At 41.5% G+C, this 21,599-nt stretch overlaps 1 protein-coding gene across 1 annotated transcript in view; it reads left to right on the top strand.

Annotated features, from left to right (window-relative positions):
• TBC1D22A (TBC1 domain family member 22A) overlaps positions 1–21,599 on the top strand; it is a 118,393-nt gene that overhangs the window by 31,347 nt on the left and 65,447 nt on the right. Inside the window, exons 6-8 of the mRNA XM_081023714.1 lie at positions 1,692–1,820; positions 3,155–3,217; positions 4,754–4,868. Coding sequence (XP_080879840.1) covers positions 1,692–1,820; positions 3,155–3,217; positions 4,754–4,868 — 307 coding nt within the window. The remainder of the gene's footprint in view (positions 1–1,691; positions 1,821–3,154; positions 3,218–4,753; positions 4,869–21,599) is intronic.

The raw sequence follows: 21,599 nt of genomic DNA, 5'->3' as shown, positions 1-21,599 counted from the left end.
TTAATAGTATTGGTACTTTGCCATGCATACACAAATACTTGCTTAATTTACATTAAGTTTCTTTTATCTTGTCTCCTGGGGTGTGATATATCAATCTTGTCCAAACTTTGTCAGAAATGCTCTGGTGTGCAACATATGGTTTGATTGCTCTGAAGCTTTTCATTTTTCATCAACAGCTATTTCTCACTTTCATTTTGTTTTCAAAATGTTTTAAGCACTCAGTCCGAAATCCAAAATGTTTAATCTACTGAGTAATAGGACTGCGGGGGGGGGGGAATCCTGTTCTACAAAGACAAATACATTCCCTTTTAAAAATACTGTTGATTCCCTTTGGGATTTGATTGGAGAAAGCATTTTCTGGTTGCAAGCCAGAACTGTCGGTCACAATTTTTTAGCTCCTCTCCCACCAACTCTCCCATCCCCCTAGCGGGCATTTCCCTTTCATGGGAGGAGATGCATACATTTTTAAGACTGCTCTTTGTGTGTCTCCAAAGTGTTGGGGACAGACTAAATTTGCTTTGGAGAAGCACCACTTCTTCATTCTGACCAAGTCTGAAGTGGCCCACTTCACTTTGGGCTGTGAAGCGAATGTGCACACAATGACCCAGTATAATTCCTCAGTGCGACTTAGAATATATTAGCACAGCAGCCATAGCTAGTTTGCTCAAGCTTCCCTATCTGTGGTTTGGGTTACACATTCTTTTTGTTAGGCTATATATGGTCACTGTGGTAGCCTTTTATATGAAGTGGAGAAACTATTTACAAGCATCTTAAACGGGAACTTTTTGGAGCTATTACCTCTTAGAGTAGACAATACAGTGGTACCTCGGGTTAAGTACTTGATTCATTCTGGAGGTCTGTTCTTTACCTGAAACTGTTCTTAACCTGAAGCACCACTTTAGCTTATGGGGCCTCCTGATGCCGCCGCACCGCCAGAGCACAATTTCTGTTCTCATCCTGAAGCAAAATTCTTAACCCGAGGTACTATTTCTGGGTTAGCGGAGTGTGTAACCTGAAGCGTATGTAACTCGAGGTACCACTGTATTGGGTTAGATCAGGGTTTCTTAAACCTGGGTCTCCAACTGTTTTTGGACTACAATTCCCATCCCTGACCACTGGCCCAGCTGGCTAGGGATGATGGGAGTTGTAGTCCAACAACAGCTGGGGACCCAAGTTTGGGAAACCCTGGTCTCGATAAACCAGTGGAATGATTTGGAATAATACACCACATAAATGGAAGAGAAATGCAATGCTATATTGAAGTGAATGCTTTCTTTAAAAGAGGAACAAAATGGATGGGGGAAAGTGACTTAAATTCCATTTACAATTGCACTGGAGAACCTGTGTTTTGCATCGAATGCACAGGCCCACTTTGAATGTACATCCCTGGTTCATAAAATATGGATTATGAACCCCCAAAAGAGTTGGGGGTCAAGTGATCTGTGCAAGTGGAAGAGGTTCTGGTTTGTTTTAAGTCAGAGGTCCCCAGTTTGGATGTAATGAGGAACTCTGGCTTAAAACCAGGATACCTGCACCAAAGCCAGTGCAAGATGAGAGAAGTAGCCATGGTTTGTGAAACTGTTAATTTGCATCAGAAATGGGCCATAGAACAATTTTCAAGGGAGGGAGAGTTTTTAATGAACAATTGGTAAACAATTTTTCTACAATTTAAAATGTGTGTCACTTTCTAGGGTTACCTCCCTGCAAATATAGAACGGAGAGAAGGCACTTTACAAAGGAAACGGAAAGAGTATTTTGCTTTTGTGGAACAATATTATGATTCAAGAAATGAAGAAACTCACCAGGAGACATACAGACAGGTGAAGGAACTGAAAAATGTCTCCAATTAAAGGAAATTTCACATGCATTCCAATGCCTTTTTCAATATTACATCACATTATTTCTGAGAGTGCCCCTGGCTTTTATTGAGCTTCTCATTCACCCTTCCAGGCACACGAAGAGCAATGGGACCAGGCTGTCCAGCTTTTCCTTTCTGTGACTAACTTCCTTTTTCATTCATTTTCTTTCTCAATTTATAGTTAACATTGGATACAGATATGGCCTTTGCATGCTTAGCGCACTGGTTTCCAAATCTTCTGTCTTCATGGAATACTTTGCGCATTGACTTTGGGAACCCCTGGGCAGTTGCCAGTGTGAATCTTGTGCATTTAAAATACTGGTGCAGCCTTTCGTAGAGATCAATTTGCACGGAGCACTCACTGGCTAAGGCAGCTGAGCTTCTCCATTGCCACACCTGAACAGAGTCTACATCTTGGAATGCACCTAACATTCTCCTGCATCTGAACCTTGTTTAGAAAGTGTGGTGAGCAAACTGTCTTTCAGGGAAGTCTGTTGGCCATTATTGGTCCTCTCCCTGTGAAATCCCTGATAGGCGTCCAAGATATTCTAAGATTCCTAGGAACATAGTTTGAAAACCATGAAAACAATGGAAGGGAAGGGATAATCCAGACCTTCAGGAAGCCTTTCTTGAGGGGCTAATAGAAGGGACACTGGAGAGCTAATGCATCTTGTAAAATATTACAAAATCGATCCTGTTAGCCAGATGTTGCCCTGTAGACTTGATCTGCCATTTACTTTGTGGGTATGTCTTTAATATTTGTGTTGTGCTTTGTCTGCATTTTGAAGGGGTTTGTGCAGGCAGCAACTTTTATTCCTTGTACTAATAGTTTTGTTTTGAAAGCAGATTGAAAGCGTTATTCTGTTTCTTCAGTTCTTGGGGAGTGAGAACAAACACCACTAGATAAATAGATAAAGCACCACTAGATAAATAGTGGCTTCATAGCTTTGTTTCTGCCTGTGCAGTACTTTCCTGCATAAAAAATATGAAGTATGTACAAAAGGGAAATGTTAACCTACGTACTCCCCATATTCAGAATTACCATTGATTCCCCCCCCCCCTTTATGGGTTAATTCACTGTCTATCAAATGCTCAAATTACTGAGTCCTGTGTAATGCATATGCACTTTAAATACTTTTTAAAGGCTTATAGGGAAGGCCTGTAAAGAATAAGGAAAATTGAAAACCTGCATTACTTCACTAGCTTTTTTTTTTTTTAATAAGCAAGTTCAACAGTAACATTATAAACTTAGTCATCATTTGAAGGTTTCTGAAAATTAAAAGATTTCTTTTTCAGATTCATATAGATATTCCTCGTATGAGTCCGGAAGCTTTAATTCTGCAACCCAAAGCAACAGAGGCAAGTAATACTGCGAGATAATAAATCCAACTGTCCCAACTGTGTGATTTGCTTGTTTGTGTATTGTCGGAGTACACATTTCATTTTCTCTGGAGATGCCATACTGAAAAGTTCTTCTTACACCCATACAAGACAGCCATTTCTGCATTCTTGGGGAAATTCCCTGGGATATATATTTTTAATGCCCCCAACAAGGGGTGAGCATGCTTATTGTCCTTCAGGAGCCCTAATGTTGACAACTGAAGTTCAGTTGGGGCAAGCAGGGGAAGGCAAATGAGGCAGAAGATGAAAACTGGTGGACTCAAGCCACAGTTCATAGCCTACTGGAAAGAGGGATACACTCTCCTAAGGCTTGCATTACCCACATCTAATCCCCCCCCCCCAATTTGTGATGCTGCAAACCTTTAGGGGCTTTGACCCTTTTGGTATGGAAATAATTTGGGGGGCATTTATTAGGATAAGAGTAAATATGCCCTTAAAATTATAATTAATCACTCAACCCATGAACTCTCTTATCTGTCTTGGAAGGGCAATAAAATTAAGTTGGGGAGGCATATTTTCCATGAGGCATCCATCAGTTTAGTTGAACTCGCCCATACAGCACCACCAATTCTGCACAGTGCCACTCAGATTTGGGGTTAGATGAACAGTTCCCACTCACCTAGCCATGGACTTCAGTAGACTGTGCTATAAAGCAATTGTACTATAGTGCTGAAGCTCAGGGTTAGTTGAGCAAGAAGCTAATCTTCCAGACCCAGATCTTGGCACTACTGGGGAGATAAGTTTCCCAGTTGCCTTTTTTACTGGCTCTCATTTTTTGCAAGTCACAGTCTACTTGATCTCAGTTCTTTGACTTTACAGCAGCAAGAGTTACCAATGTCAACCAAAAATAGAAGTGACGCTTCTCATGACTGGTGGTCTTATTCTATGATCTCCTGTATCATCATGACAATATAGCTTCCTAGATGCACCCCCCTCCAGTGTAATGTCTGTGTTCTTAAGGACATATATGTAGAGCAGAGGTATTTTTTGGAACTATGCATAACTCTCCATTGTAGAAAATCAGCTTTGTACAACATGGGAGGAGGTGAAAGAGTATCCAAAGTCCTGAAGGACTCAAGTAGCATTCTTGGCTCACTTCCAAATGGCAAACTGCTTTTGAAGCTGATAGGTGTTTCAAAATATGTTTGTTATGGTGTGAGAGGCTGCTTTAAAAGAGAAATAGTCCGAAAGGCTTCTGGGTGTGTGCAGGACCCTGAATGCATCTTAAGAAGCTCTTTGAATTTCGTCTATGAAATGTAGGAAGGAGAATAAACCTTACTTGTTTAAAATGGTACATTTTCAACAATTAAAATTTTGTATAAACGCTTAGTTTTTACATAGTGCTAGTAATCTTTAAATGTTTTCCTTGAATAATCAAGAAACTATATTAACTTTTGCTGATTATGTATGCTGATACTCACTTGCATTTCATTATGCCTACATTTTGTGCCTTCTGAGTTCATTGCTTTACAGCTCTTTACATTTCTTCCCCAGATCTTTGAAAGAATTTTGTTTATCTGGGCAATACGTCATCCAGCCAGTGGATATGTTCAGGGCATAAATGATCTGGTTACTCCATTTTTTGTTGTCTTCACATGTGAATATACTGGTAAGAAAAGTTACATTAACATGTATATTATTGTAATCTGAAATTTTAAGAATGTCAGGGTATAGTATCTTTGTAGAGATTTAGGGGTTAAGTTATTAAAAATGTGCTTGTTTATGCAAAATTGCCTGTCAGTTAAATTTTTATTTGAAGTTGTTTCTGTCTCTCTCTCTCTATGTGTGTGTGTGTGTGTGTGTGTGTGTGTGTATGTATATTGGGGGGGGGGAGGTAATATTTGAAAGCCATGCATTTCAAGAATAGTTTTTGTGGATTCTTACAGCCATGGTCATAGATACATAATTTTATTTGTATGCCACCCTTCGATAGTTAAAACCATGCTTAAAACATGAAGAAAAATTCATAATTCCAAACCTAACAAAAGTTGTTGGCATCCATCTTTCTCAAGAGACAATGAAGTGCCAGGGGTGAAATCAAACTGCTGTGTTAGCAGCACTGGGTGCAAGCCTGGGCAGTGTGTATGGTGGTCCTGGGCTGTCCAGATGACAAGACCCTCCTCTCAGCCTCGCTGATGTGGTCCAAAGGAAAGCAGAGCAATATATTTGGCACCACCGCTGTTGCAGGAGTTGCCAGAAGGAGGCAAATAAATCATAACATTATAAAATAAAGATACTAAAATTAGTATCAATAACAGCAACAACCTCCCCCTCCCCCAAATACTCCAGTCCAAGAGGCTGTTCAGCAGCCTCAGCTTTTGTAGTTGGAGTCAGTCAGGACCCTGCCCTCCCACGCCAGGTGGAAAAAGGCCTGCAAGGCAGGGAGCAGGTCTTCCAGGACTCAGCCAAGATGGTCAATGTTCCATCCCCCTTCTCTCCCTCCATCCCTTCCCAGTTGGTTGTGCTTCGCACGCCTCATCAATCTAATAAACTAGATTCATTTTGTTTTTAATAGAGGGCAGATTACCCTTGAAGAGTTGAATGGCTGTCCACTTATTTGACAGGAAGGATTCTCTTTTGCTGTGCTTCAGTTCATAGGAAGTCCTTTCCCCCCCATACTGAGCAGCTAATGAGAATTGCTGTTGCTTGCTCCCCTAATAATCTATTAAGTAGAGTAGGGGGCAACTCTAGAGAGTGTTTACAGTTTCTGCCTCTTACTCCCTCATTTGACAGATAATGAAAATGTTCCTAATGAGCCTAGAACAGTAGGATCTGTGCTGGTATACTTTAGAGTTGTTAATTGAAATAAGTTTAAATGAGATGTGATTAGAGGATTGATATTCCATGTTAAATAGACCATTTAATTAATATAGTAAATACGTTTGTCTTAAGTACTTTACCATCAGTTTACATTTCAAGTATATTGACTCCGTTTTTTTCCTGAAATTTGCTATCAACAGACCAGGGTCTGCCTAATGGCCATTTGTCGTAATTGGGGACAGTGCCACTGAAAAGTGGTTGCTGAACTACCATCGGCATTAAACTTACTGCTGTGTTTGACTGGTAGAAAAGTGTATATCAGGTCACAAGTATATATACTGTAACTATAATCCCTGCTCCTAGAACATCTGCCCAGCTGTGGACCACTGGCGCTCTGAGTGCTCTGAGCCCTTTTTTGGCAGCTCAGGAGTACGTGTAAAGGGAGGAGACATTAACTCTGACCAGCAACACCTGAGCCAGTTCTGGGCACCTTTAAATAAAAAGGGTGGAAGTTTGATTGGTTCTCTAGTATTGGGTGGATGTACATGAAGTCTGCTTTTGAGAGGGAAATTGCTGGGCTACAGATCTGTTAAAATGCAGTCCTAGTTGGCAAGCTCAATCTGCTCAGGAGTATCTGTATTCTGTTTTTGTTTTTTTTTAAATGATATTTATTCCAAATTTAAGATTACAAAAAAGAAAAAGAAAAACCATACAAAATACAGAAAGAGCTTTAACCATAACAAAACATAAAATGAGCAAATAACAAAAAGACAATAAAATAGAATATAAAAAAGACTTGACAAAAAATATAAAAATGCATTGAATTGAAATAAGACAAAAAACAGATTAAACCTTTACTTAACCTTTTTCCCTTTACTTATTTCCATGACCTCCTCTCACCTCCCAACTTTGTATTCTAGTTCAAATCGTATTTCCAGCAAATCCTTCTAACCTTCTTTTCATTTACATATTTTAACATTAAAATAATGTAATTAATCCTCCTCTATTTCATCAATTTCCATACCTCATTTTTACTTAGTCCATTATATCATATCTGCCAAAACGACCTAATATTCTTTTTCCAACCTCTTTCTAACATTCTTTTATATTGCAGTATTTTTGAAGATATATTTTAAATTTTTTCCAGTCTTCTTCCATCGACCCTTCTCCCTGGTCTCGAATTCTGCCGGTCATCTCAGCCAGTTCCATATAGTCCATCACTTTCATCTGCCATTCTTCTCGGGTGGGCAATTCTTGTGTCTTCCAGTATTTCCCAATGAGTATTCTTGCTGCTGCTGTCGCATACATAAAGAAAGTTCTATCTTCCCTTCGCACCAATTGGCCGACCAGGAGTATCTGTATTCTGTTGCCATCATAAATCTTCAATGTCGAGGTGGTGCTGTTAAGGGAATCCCCAGAATAATGACAGTTTTAGCAATGCCTTCTCCTGTAGTCATGAGAAAACAGTATGCAAACAGTGGACTGTTGTGAAAAGCCAATCTTTAGCTTGGTTTAAAAAATATTTATATAAAAATTGTAATAGCAGCTTATGAGGATCTGCAAGAGCCTCTTTGGGATAAAAGAGATTAACGTTTGAATGACTGAAACATTGCAGTAAGGAGATACATTCAGCCCATTCAGAAGAAGAGCAAAATAGAGAAAGCTCAGCTAAGAACCAAACAGTCTGTTGTCACATTGATTGCATTCAAACAATAATTCAAACCTTCATGAACTGAATCGAGGACAGACACTGTGGTGTGTGCTTGTCCTTCACCCTTCCTATCATGTACCAGCTTCGTCACAAAGATCCTAGTTTGCACTGATCCACAGCTCCCCATTGTTCATACAGGGGAATTTTGGCTTGATGGTGGTTACCAAATCAGGGAAATAAAACACAATCTCATCCTGCTTTGGTCATGGACATTAAACTAGACTTTCACAGTTTGTATACAGTGGCCTGGCTTGCATGTCACGGCAAGCCCAAACTATGGCTCCCAGAGTTTGTACTGGCTCCCAGAGAGGAACTCACACTTGCTTGTGGTCCTCCCTGGTCCTTTTAGCACAACATGACAGCCAAGCTAGCTAGGCCAAGGTTTGACTTGGTGTATTGTCTGAACGCAGGATCGTGGTTAAGCCCTCTTCTCCTATAACCACAAACTGTAACCGTAGGACACACCTTGCTACAGACTGCGATTAAGGAGGAGAAACCTGAATCAGGATCCCAGGTTGGGAGAACATGCAAAGGCTTTGCTGTTGCATTGTGCTATGAGAACTGGGGAGGAGGAAAGTAGGTGTGAGTTCCTCTGTTTGTGTAGCTTGGGTAAGCCAAAGTTTGGTTTACTGTGACGTGCAAACAAAACCAATGAGGAATGGAATTTAAAGCAAGCCAGGATATTCACACGGAAGTCTAGGACCTGGGGAGGGACAAGGGAGGTGTGTGCAGCCACAGTTATTCATAAACCATATAGTTCCATGAAGTATAACTTATTAAACTTGGCTCATCGTGCAAATGAGACCATAGTCCTGTTCTAATGAACTTTCAGAGTCCCTCTCATTTAAATGGCAACTCCAGTGTATGTTTCAGAACAGAGTCCATGAAGGCTCACTTGTTAACAATTACTCTGTTAATAATAATTAGAGTATCCTTGTGACAAGATAAGTAGATTTACATTGGCCCATTGGGATGTAGCAAGGCACTAATGCACAGAATTTGCCATAAGATGCGTTTCAGTGATACAGGCATTTTTTCACATATTCCAATTATGAATTGAAATTGGATGACATTCACGGGAAGAAAAGCTATCATAGTTACGATGTTGATACATTAGATTATTATGAAGCTGACCTTGTAACTATTTGCATTTAATTTGCATTTGATTGCATTCCATTTCATGTGTCAAGTTGACTGGTCTGCTAAACCCTTATAGAATTTTCCATAATTGTTTGACTTCATAATTTCTGAAACCAAGTGTTTAAGGTTTTTGTCTAGTTAAACAACATAAACCATCCTAAACTTAAATTTCATAGGTTTGGAAACTCTATTACATGTGATTTGGACATTGGACGCGAAAGGGTTTTAACATTTTTGAGAGCAAGATCGATGCAGCGCAACTTGAAAACTTTCATTGATGTGATAAATCAGCTTTCAGTGTTGAGAATCCTTAATTGTAGCATGTTATGTGTTATGTTGTGTCTTGCTACTTTATCTAGGGGTTGTACTGTATTAAATTTAAGGATTCCTGTTAAGGTGATACAACTTTGGTCTGTGAGTCTATGATGATACATGGTACATGATCATGGGTGCAGTGAGGGAGGAGAAAAAGGAGCATATCGTTTTTCTGCTGACAAAAGCAGTTAACGTCTGTCTAGGTTTGCTGTGTCTTTATATTTAGCTTGAAGCATCCAGAGATCCATTGTTCCACTGGATGATCTTTCAGGGCATCTAAACTTTAATGAGTGTATAAGTCTCATACATAGAGCAGGCAATGCGCCCACATTTTTAAAAATCCAACACATCTTCTGGCAAGACCCTGCTCCCTGAGGGTACAGGGAACTGAGCCTTGGCAGTTCATGCTCCCATCTAGACCTTTAGAGCCAATCCTTTCCCAGTCAACGCAATGAGTTTTAATTAGCTTGTTAAGGGGAACTTTAAATTTCCCCTTAAATTTTGTATTTTGAAATATATAACACAAAACTCGCAACATCAAATAACCCAACTCCACGCCGCATGCAACCAGTCTCCGGCTCTTCATTTTGTTGTTGTTGTTACTTGTTCATTTTGTGTTGTTTTAGTTATTGCTAACATTCTTATGAAATCATGGACCTCTTTGAGTCTCAGAGTCTAAACTCTACATACCTTCCAATATTTGCTGGTACTTTTTCTATTGGTATAATTAACTCTTGTTACTGATAGTAGCTTTTACTGTAGGTGTCCTTATGCTAATAGTCTCAGTGATCAAGTAACAACCAGGATGGCTTCTTAATGGGATGCTTTAAAACCATGTTCATTTTCCCAGGGCAGTAATAGAAAAAGTAGACTCGTATCTCATTCTCTGTTACAACCCTATCTGCTAGCAAAGGGCTTAACCTATTTGCTAATGTTCCATTAGACGCCGAAGCCAATAGAGGACTGATGAGACTTCAGCCTACCACTGTAATAGCTACTTCAAAAGGCTGCACTTGGCTGAGTGCAGGTTATATTTATAGCTTGGTAAGTTGTTGCTATTCAGCACTGCGGCCTTCTGCGTCGCTCTGTTTGCTTAGCCTTGCTGGTGTGCTTGTCCTGTCGGTCTTTCCAGATGTGTAGTGACCATAGTTTCAGTTTATTTAAGCTTCTCAGCCTTATCTGTAGGGATATATTCATGTAGCTACTATGTGACTTGACCTGTTCTGTGGACACAGGTGTAATTTTCTACACCTTCAGGAGTCTCTGGGAGTAGAAATTTGCAGTAAGAATTTCCTTTCGTTTTCCACGGTCGTGGTGACATGTTTTCCCCATGGCTGTAGCTTGTGTGACACGGTCCTTTCATGAACACATTGCATTCTCAGTGCAAACACATCCTTGGTGATGGCAGAGCTGTATCACGTGAGGAAAGTTTCTAAAACATCTGAACCGGCCCATAGAGTTGGTGGCAGATATCCAAGGAGCTAAAATAGCTGGTTTATGCTCTGAAACAATGCACTCCAAGGTGCAGTGTCCAAATTGGGTTTCTGCTGCCAGCGGGAGTCATTTCCAAAGCTGCAGCAACATGTTTTGCTTTCCAATGCCTCTGATCTATAGCATGCAGGAGGCTTGCTGCAGAACATAGCTCTTTTGGGGAGGCAGTGTTTTTTCTGTGGCAGTTCAATCAGCCGCATGAAAATGTTGAGGGATAATTTGAACTGGGAGCACGTCCATTGTCATCCGGAAGAGAAACCTGGACCCAGAGTTTACCGAACTTAGCAGATGCATTGTGTTTAAACGATCTGAATACACAACTATACTAAACTGTTCCATCTGAACTCTGGCTTTATAATTACCTTTGCTGAAATATCACAATGTGGCTTTTGCAAATGCAGTTGCTTCCAAATGCCACTCTTTATCAGTCAGCCTCCTTATGTTTGATGTATTCTTCTCATGCTTTCATTGAAATGGTGTTTGATAGGCCTATTGTGAGCATGATGCATGAGAGGTTATGGAAGGACAGTGCATTGTTGCTAATAAAAAAGATGCTGACAAAAGGGATCTAGCATAGCTGCCGTCTTTAAAGGATGGTTTATTGCACCGGTGTCAAAATGGAGAAGTGAGAGAGCACTTGGAGTAACTCCTTTGTCATCTTTAAAATAGATTTCATGAGCGTGGTAGCCTTAGTAAGCATCTCCAAGGGAATTGTGGATGTGAATAACAGAAGTTCTTCAAGTGCTCTCACTTCATTTTAGTGCCTAGTTTGTTAGCGCCGTGGGTGAAGCTCCATGGCAGCTGTATGCAAAGAGGAGCCCCATTACAACTTGTCCATGCATATTGGCTTGAAAAGCAAAGTGCAGTGGAAACCTCTACATACAGGCAGAGCTGATGAAAGCTTTAGTTTCTAAAAATATAATTTTTACACATTGTAGGATTCTGACGTTGCCTACTTCTTTCTTTAATGAAGTCAAGGTTTGGGAAGATAATTAGATAGGTCTTTTTGGTATGGTTATTGTAGTGGTTGTCTACAACTCTAGACATTTGTTTTCCATTCTTGCAGTCAATCAGATGTCATAGTTATTACCTAATATGTGTAATTAGTGCTCTGTGCTAATCATAAGTTAAAATAAGGCTTGGTTTTGGAGTTTCCTGTAGGTTTATGCTCCATATTTCTCAGTAAAGCACAGAGGATTTAAGTTATGGATAGTTTTATATTAAGAAGCATTTCCCCCCCATGATTATAGTATGGCATCTTTTTTTTTTACCTCGAACTCTTGTACTATATAGCACATTTGAGACCACAACTAAAAATCTTGTGTGGTGATGGGAGAACCATACCTGTGCACAATTTCTCACTGCTGCTGTTCTTGAAATGGCCAGAGTCCACAAATGTGCTCCCTAGGTTGCCATATTTTCTAGTCAGTGCCAGCTGGGCTTCAGACGTACTTGAAAGCAGCAGGACACTTTGCATCTTGACAGTATCTCTGAAGTTGTGTGGTGGTAAAGATGAGCCTCTGTTTTCTTTGGAGCCTGGAATTTAGAGGGCGGCACTTGTCTAAATTGCAGCGCCAAAGATGAAGCAAGATTTCCTCTCCCCAAGGTGTGGGAGGAACAGATAGTAACCACAACTTTATGGTAGTTAGCACCACCACAATAAAGACATATCATTGCTTCAGGAACGATTGCAGAATCTGTGCACCTGAAGTTGATGGTTTGCAACTCCCATCAACTCCAGCCAGTATAGCCAGCTGTCAGGTGGTGAGGTGGTTGTTCACGAGTAACCAGGCAGGACTCCGACCTATCTTTAGCAGGTTTTCATTTGTGCAAACTATTTATAGTCCAGAACCAGAAAGTTCATGTCCGTCTCAGTCACTTGCAGTTTCCGGTAGTGTCACCTTCCAGTGTCCCCTTCCGGTCCCCCCCCCCCCAGCATAAGAACTTAGACACCCCAAATCTCCGCCTCCCCTCCTTACGTTTCACCCCTCTGTGCAAACGGGGCAACGGAATCGGCGTGCCTGTTTCTTGGCCGGCTGGGCTAGGTAAGGCGCTTGGGCTCTCAGTAGCATCTTCGAGCCCTCCCCTTGCTCGGCTTCCCCCTTCCCCCCCTGCTCCACTGGAGGTGTGGCTTTCTCCACCTCTCGACGAGGGGCTGCACCTCAGAAGCATAGCAGGCACTCTGTATCCCCCTGCCTCCCCCCTGTTGTGATGGCAGTCCCCAGACACCAGTGCTCAAGGATAATGGGAGCTGAAGTACAGCAACATCTGGAGGGTGACAGATTCTCCAATCCTTGCCATAAACATGCATCACACAAATGTACAGGTTTCCTTACACCAGCTATAGGGAATCTTCCTATTGTCTCCCTACTGTTAGCCATGCTGGTGGCCTTGATGGGAGTCAACTACATCCAGAGGACCACAGGCTCCCTATCCTGACATAACATCAGAAATGACCCTAAAAGCCCTAGGTAATTAAATATTATAGGGACGCAGGTGGCGCTGTGGTCTAAACCACAGAGCCTAGAGCTTGCTGATCAGAAGGTTGGCGGTTCGAATCCCCGTGACAGGGTGAGCTCCCATTGCTCGGTCCCAGCTCCTGCCAACCTAGTAGTTCGAAAGCACGTCAAAGTGCAAGTAGATAAATAGGTACCGCTCCGGCGGGAAGGTAAACGGCATTTCTGCGCACTGCTCTGGTTTGCCAGAAGCGGCTTAGTCATGCTGGCCACATGACCCAGAAGCTGTACGCCGACTCCCTCGGCCAGTAAAGCGAGATGAGCACCGCAACCCCAGAGTAGTCTGCGACTGGACCTAATGGTCAGAGATCCCTTTACCTTTACTTTTGCTTAAATACTGTTTTGTGAGAAATACGAACCAACTGTCAGCTTAAGCTGCTATTTTTTCTATATTTCCTGGCTATGCTATTTCCAACTCTGTAGCATAACCACAGTTGTATGCAGTATTCTACATGTAGGATGTACAGATCGGAGGTTTATTTGCTATTTTTTTTCCCAGTACCTTTTCTTCAATTTACAATTTCAAAGCCTATCCAGGAGTACATTTTTGAGCAGCACATATATATGTGTCTTCTTTCCTTTCAGGGGCAATGGCTGCTATGTCAGTGTAATATGGGTTTGCTAATTAAGTTGGTCTTGAAGAACTCTGAATTGTCCAAAATCATATTAGCAAATTACCTATTTGCCTATATTCTGCTGATTGTACATTCCAGTGCTACTAGAGATGGTTTATATTGTATGTCTGCAGCATCTTAATCAGCGCTAGAAACATCTCATTGATGAAAAATCAGACGTGTCTTTATTCCAGCAATATCATTTTCCTTATTACTGCCAAAATCTCCTCCTCTTCAGGAAATCCAATTAACAAAATTATGATAAATTGGGTTGTTGCTACTCATGTCTGTGGGTTTGTTTACTGCTTTTGCACATTATGTACAATGATGGCATTGCACTGTGTGCTTGGATACCATTCATTATACACTGTCTATCTCAGTCCATTTACCCGGTCCAAAGATGCTCGCTCCTCTTTTTAAAGAACTATTTCCCAGCCTTCTCCAAGCTTTCACAAGCCATGGCTGAAACAAGCTAAATGGCCTCGGCCCAGTATACCTGAAGTAGTGTCTCCACCCTTATTGTTCAGCCCGGACCCTGAGGTCCAGCTCCGAGGGCCTTCTGGCGGTTCCCTCACTGTGAGAAGTGAAGTTACATGGAACCAGGCAGAGGGTCTTCTCGGTAGTGGCGCCCGCCCTGTGGAATGCCCTCCCATCAGATGTCAAAGAAATAAACAACTATCTGACGTTTAGAAGACATCTGAAGGCAGCCCTGTTTAGGGAAGTTTTTAATGACTGATGTTTTAATGTATTTTCAGTCTTTTGTTGGAAGCAGCCCAGAGTGGCTGGGGAAACCCAGCCAGACGGGCGGGGTATAAATATTATTATTATTATTATTAGTGTTAAATTTCAATGTACTGTATCTACTAGTGGCAACTGAAGGCCAGAAGATTGTTGCCTCACTGATCGCCACAAACAAACACTGAATTCTGCTTAGCATGAGTACTGACTGTAAGCTGCCTTGGGGTGTGTGGATTTTGTTTTGAAAGACGACATGTAAATCCTTCAAGTAAAGTAAATACTTTGTATAAGTTCCTCTGTGGATTCAGTAGCTTAGATCATTGCCTTCTACTGCAAATTACAGTGGTGCCTCGCAAGACGAATGCCTCACAAGATGAAAAACGCGCAAGACGAAAGAGTTTTCCGTTTTTTGAGTCATTCCGCAAGACGAATTTCCCTATGGGCTTGCTTCGCAAGACGAAACTTCTTGCGAGTTTGTTTCCTTTTTCTTAAAGCCGCTAAGCCGTTAATAGCCGCTAAGCCGCTAAGCCGCTAATAGCCGTGCTTCGCAAGACGAAAAAACCGCAAGACGAAGAGACTCGCGGAACGGATTAATTTCATCTTGCGAGGCACCACTGTATCAGCAAGCTTATATAGTTTTAAATTCGTATTTAATTGTGATAGAGCCAGTAGCCTAAAAACCAAATTTTCAGCCTTGGGAATTTGTACATATGCTATTGATGCGTCAAAGTTGGATGTTTGGCGTAATTGATTTGTAGACAGTGTAGATACACTGATTAGTTATGGTTGAAAGTATTGTGCTGCTAGTTTACTAACGGTGCAATCCTGTGCAGGTTTTCTCAGACATCCTATTCAGTTGAATGGGACTTATTCCCAAGTAGGTTATTCCCAATTTCAGTAGAAATGGATATTTCTTTTCTTTTTACAGTTGCTTAGTTTTGAAGGCTGTCAGCCATTTTACTTCAATAAGTAAACTAGATTTACATTGATTAAAGTGAAATAAATATACTGTACATACTCGAGTATAAGCTGACTTTTTCAGCACGTTTTTTATGCTGAAAAAGCCCCCCTCGGCTTAAACTCGAGTGAGGCGGGAGGCGGTGGCGGAGGGACGAGCGACCTGAAAGGAGCCTTTTCTTGCCACTGGTTCCGCTGCCACCTGCCGCTCGCAAGGGCAGGCACAGGAGTCGCGGTTGGGAGAGGCGCTGCTCTGTGCTATGCCTCTCCCAACTGCGGCTCCTAAGCCTGCTCTTGCGAGCGGCAGAGGTGGCGGCAGAGGGACGAGTGGCCTGAAAGGAGCCCTTTTGGGCTGCTTGTTCTTCCTCCTTTGCTGCCTGCCACCGCCAGGTTTGTGGTGTGGTGAACCGGCTTATACTCAAGTCAATGCGTTTTCCCAGTTTTTTGTGCTAAAATTAGGTGCCTCGGCTTATATTCGGGTCGGCTTATACTCGAGTATATACGGTATGTATTACAAAACCTCAGTTAAGACATTTTTGCGAGATCTTGAAAGGAAAAGAAGAAGCTGTAATGCAAAATTACTATTTTAACACTCACAGGCTGGAGAAATGACAGTCTTTGGTAGTATTTCATCACTTTTGGGATTAGGGTGTATTCTGCTTTAAATGGCTTTCAACATAAGCAAGATCATTTCAGGATGACTGGGAAAGATCCAGTTTAAATGACACATCGACTTCAGCTGCAGACAATATCAATTTGCTGCCATTCTTTCCATTAGAAGGAATGCTAATGGTGGAAGTTGTAATCCAAAGCAGCTAGAGGGCACCAGGTTGGGAAGGCCTGTTCTAGCCTGATATAACTTATTCTTCTCTCTAACAGCTATCTTAACTCCTCGCCCCTTTACTGGACCTCCTCTCTCTACTCTAACCCATCTCTCTCCTCTAACTCCTGTTGGAAGACAAGTTTTTATTTTCAATTCATTTTTTTTACTGAAATATTATTCATTTTTTAAAAATAAAGCATTAAAATTGGATGAAATTGTGGCTTTTTGAAACACTTTATGTTTAACTGCTGTGCATTTGAAACTAAAGAGGCCATTTGGTTGGGAGTAGTTCCCTCCAATTGGTACCACTTCATTTCACACATGCAGTAAAAATAGTAATTTTTGTGCTGTTTGACCTACTTACTTAAACAGAGCAGCTTCATGGGATATAATTATTTGAGTGAGGTTTATTCATTCTAAAAGCCATATTGACTGTGGAAGTCTCAGTGCTCTGTTGCACTCTCTAGCTGTCGTTCGATATCTTGTCAACCCCGGCAGCTTCTTCTGCATATCTGTTTATGCAACACGTCCCTTCTGCATATGATAGTTCTTGATATTTAGGTGCGTTGGAAAGTTTTTAGTGAACCTTTTGGTATAAATCTCATTTTTATTTTTATTTTTTAAATTGAGACTGATGTGATTTCCCTGTCTCATTTTCAAATAAAGTTGCTGGAGCAATGTGCCTGAAGACTTGCAATGAGAACGAGATGTTTTACACTTGCAAGATCTTGTTTACAAACCAAAAGTCTGGATAGTGACATTATTTGAAAAAGTCAGAGACCTAGTCATAAATGCTTGTTATGCATTGTATAGAGAAGAAAGCTTTAGGCTGCAAGCAGAGGAACAGAGAACCTCCCAGATCTTGATCCTTGGATTAACAGCCATAATGGTTCAAGAGAGAACTGCAGACACGCTTAGTCATATTTCGATTCCAGCTGTTCTATAAGTTGAATCTGTACTACTCAACATCTTGTTTCAGCTATTTTGTTGTGTGCATCTGCTGCAGATGAACATTAAAGGTAAAGGACCCCTGACCATTAGGTCCAGTCGTGACCGACTCTGGGGTTGCGGTGCTCATCTCGCTTTATTGGCCGAGGGAGCCGGCGTGCAGCTTCCAGGTCATGTGGCCAGCATGTCTAAGCCGCTTCTGGCGAACCAGAGCAGCGCACGGAAACGCCGTTTACCTTCCCGCCAGAGCGGTACCTATTTATCTACTTGCACTTTAACGTGCTTTCGAACTGTTAGGTTGGCAGGAGCTGGGACCGAACAACGGGAGCTCACCCCGTCATGGGGATTCAAATCGCCAACCTTCTGATCAGCAAACCCTAGGCTCTGTGGTTTAACCCACAGTGCCACCCGCATCCTTTTTCTCTAAACCTTTTATCTTGGCTCAGTGGCAAAACTGAGCGGTTATCATATGCAAAATAAAGAACGGAACGATAAATTATTTTCATTACCGAAATCTATATCTGACCTTTTTGTAAAATAAATGAGGTGGCACATATATTAAAAGTGCATCATCATTTAAGAAAGGAAGCAGCTCTGACAGATTCAAGATGTTAAGTCACAATAATTTGGCACTACAGTCCCATGCTTAACTACTCTGAAGTAAGTCCCATTGAGTTCAATTGCACCTACTCCCAGGAAAGTGTGTAGAGGATTGCAATCTAGTTCTCCCAAATCATGCTTGTAATGTTGCACGCTCCTGAGAGTAATTCTTTCTTCTCTGAGCTTGAGCGGGAAGTGTTTTTGTCGTTCGGAAAGCTCTAACTCCTACATCTTCCTTACTCTGTAAATGTTTTGTGATTGGCTTCCCAAATTCCTTACCATGGTTCAAGAGTGTGCTGCCTGTTTTGTATATGCTGGTTCCATCATTAATACACCTGTCAGAATGCGCTCCTGCACATTTGTAGACGGTGTGAGGCAGAGGTCAAGCATCTATCCATGCAACTGGTTGGTTGAATTATCCCCTCATGAAAATATTTTGTACGTTTCCAGCTATTGCATATAACTGTCTCTTCCTTCATTGTGGAACATTGTATTCACATTATGTCGTGTATTGCAAAGCAGAAAGTCCAGTTCACGTCCCGTTTGCATGCAAGTAGTTAATCATGCACAAATCATTTTAGCAGATTATCTGGCAACGTTCCTAGCATCATTGACTAATAATTGTTAGCAAATAGCGAGGCAAACGTCGTAGGCCTAGCGATCTGCTCCACTTAAAGTGTACAGTTTTGATGTATCAGCATAGCAAACCATATTTGTGCAGCCATAGAACGTCCTGGTATATGTAACCATAAAATTGTAAACAGTTCTTTCATTTGAATGAAACCAGGCCATTTTGAGAAACAACAAATATGAATTAATTGCAACCATGGAAGGGTTAGCTTTGTAGTGTTTAATTGAACCCACAGTAACTTTCTGTGTTCAGTAGTAATTAGCACAGATTGATTACAAAAGTTTAATAGTTGAGGGTTGTGGCAAAATGTAATTCTTGACTGATCCCCCCCCCCCAAATTTTGTAAACATATTTATAATCCTAGTAACAGTATTAACAGTGACTTGTGGAATAATGAGTTGCTCTGTAATTAGGTTATGCTAATGAAACAGTCTGTTGCATGCTGTGTATTTCCTTATGAAAAATTAAAATACAAATTATGAGTCTTTGATTCATTGTTCATACTAAAGGAGCTTTCTGAATTCACTTTCACTTATCCAAAGGTGCTTTTAATTAGCTAAGTATTGGCAATTTAATATATCTGAATATATCAAGGCAGAGCAGTGGTCAAGGGCATTTAGTAAATGGCATCTAAAAATAAAATTCCTTTCCTAGTCCATTGTTTACTTGCTCTTCCACATCTTGAAGCCTTTTTTGTGATTTAGTATCACTGAAACAGAAGTGGCATTTTATTCAGTATTCGTTGTGAATCCGAAAATGTTTTATAGCTTGTTTATAACATGAGTTGGTGTACTGATTCAAAGCAGCACATAAATCAGATGTTCTTACTGTGAGCCATGACACTAGTGGGCCCCACTAGTGGGTCTTTCCTTATTTCCAGGGTTCCACCCCGAGACAGCAACATGCCATTACTGCTCTGTAGCCGTTTTAAGAGAGCGGCTCCCCCTCCCTCTAAATATGTCATGCTTGAATTCTATGTACACATCTGTTAACATTAAGAAAGAAAGAAAAATAAGATACATATTCTTGCATTTTTATTTATTTTTGCTTTAAAGGGCGGTAAGGTAAAGGGACCCCTGACCATTAGGTCCAGTCGTGGCCAACTCTGGGGTTGCGGCGCTCATCTCGCTTTATTGGCCGAGGGAGCCGGTGTACAGCTTCCGGGTCATGTGGCCAGCATGACTAAGCCGCTTCTGGCGAACCAGAGCAGCGCACGGAAACGCCGTTTACCTTCCCGCTGGAGTGGTACCTATTTATCTACTTGCACTTTGACGTGCTTTCGAACAGCTAGGTTGGCAGGAGCAGGGACCGAGCAACGGGAGCTCACCCCGTCGCAGGGATTCGATCCGCTGACCTTCTGATCGGCAAGTCCTAGGCTCTGTGGTTTAATCCACAGCGCCACCCGTGTCCCATTTAAAGGGGGGAGTAGAGCTCAAAAGCTACCGAGTTTCGTTTACAAGTGGGTCCTACTTCAAAACCTTTGAGAAGTGCAGATATAAATTATTTTTGAAATGTCATTCCTTTTCAGGCTCAAAATAGTCATTAATGGAGAACATGCAGCTACTATGGGAAAAGTTGACATGGTGTTGTGTTGTAAGCTGCTCAGTCTTAACTTGGGGTTGTGTGTAGGATCAGAGAAACTCCAAACAATGTTGCATCATGCATTGTGAGGTAGCAGTATGCAGTTCTCCTTGAAGGAAGTGCTTATTTAATGGCATCAATAAACTAGTGCGGCCCAGCCACCAGAATAGCATGTCTCTTTCTCAGATTTGAAGCTTGCTATGAAAGCAGTGGGAGATTTTACTGTCTTGGGTTCCATGATCACTGCAGATGGTAACAGCAGTCACGAAATTAAAAGACGCCTGCTCCTTGGGAGAAAAGCAATGACAAACCTAGACAGCATCTTAAAAAGCAGAGACATCACCTTGCCAACAAAGGTCCGTATAGTTAAAGCTATGGTTTTCCCAGTAGTGATGTATGGAAGTGAGAGCTAGACCATAAAGAAGGCTGATCGCCGAAGAATTGATGCTTTTGAATTATGGTGCTGGAGGAGACTCTTGAGAGACCCATGGACTGCAAGAAGATCATATCTATCCATTCCTGAGGAAATCAGCCCTGAGTGCTCACTGGAAGGACAGATAGTGAAGCTGAGGCTCCAATACTTTGGCCACCTCATGAGAAGAGAAGACTCCCTGGAAAAGACCCTGATGTTGGGAAAGATGGAGGGCACAAGGAGAAGGGGACGACAGAGGATGAGATGGCTGGACAGTGTTCTCAAAGCTACCAACATGAGTTTGACCAAACTGCGGGAGGCCGTGGAAGACAGGAGTGCCTGGCATGCTCTGGTCCATGGGGTCATGAAGAGTATAGGTGGTAGTCTTTTCAATCTAGGCAGCAACCACACAATTTGATTGTACTTTCTGGTGCTTTTGAACCATCAAAAGACCATCACTGGTCTTGCTCTCAATTTCACCATTCAGTAATGCATCTTGCAAAGTGTAATTAATTCACTTTTCGTTGTGTTGCTTTGCTGCTTCCTGTGGAGAAGGCGTCTTGTTAAAGCCCTTCTAAATGAATTACTCTTTTCTTTTTTTTTTGCTCAGAGGAGATTTTCACAAGAATAGGATAATATTCTGTGAAGGAGTAAACAGCAGCTAACAGCAGTGCTTGCAGCAACCGTAGCACTTGGATCAGCATGTCACAGCAGTTTTTCTTTAGGCAGCTATTTTGCTATCTTCCACACTTACACAGACAGCGTGATGAGAATCGCCGCAGGAAGCTGAAGAAAATGAGAGACATTGCTGTGAGACATTATAATTGGGATTTTTTGTACAGTGATATCTTCCTATCCACATATATATTGACAAAGATGCATGTTGTCCTGCTACTTAGAAAAGAAAAGAAAATCTACATACTGTTTAATTCTTATGCTGCAACGTTTGTGGATTAAACTTGTTGATAGCCCTAAAAGACATCTTAACACTGCTTCTAAAAGGATTACATTATTCATGCAGTTCCATTCTCAGCATTCGCTCTGCTTTATTCAAATGGTCCCTTACTCTGTATTCTTAATGAGTCTGTATGGATTGCTCATCA

The sequence above is a fragment of the Podarcis pityusensis genome, assembly GCF_964106645.2.
Source record: "Podarcis pityusensis genome assembly, chromosome: 10".
NCBI lineage: Eukaryota > Metazoa > Chordata > Lepidosauria > Squamata > Lacertidae > Podarcis > Podarcis pityusensis.
The sequence above is the reverse complement of the archived record's forward strand: the minus strand, read 5'-3'. Positions and strand labels throughout refer to the sequence as shown.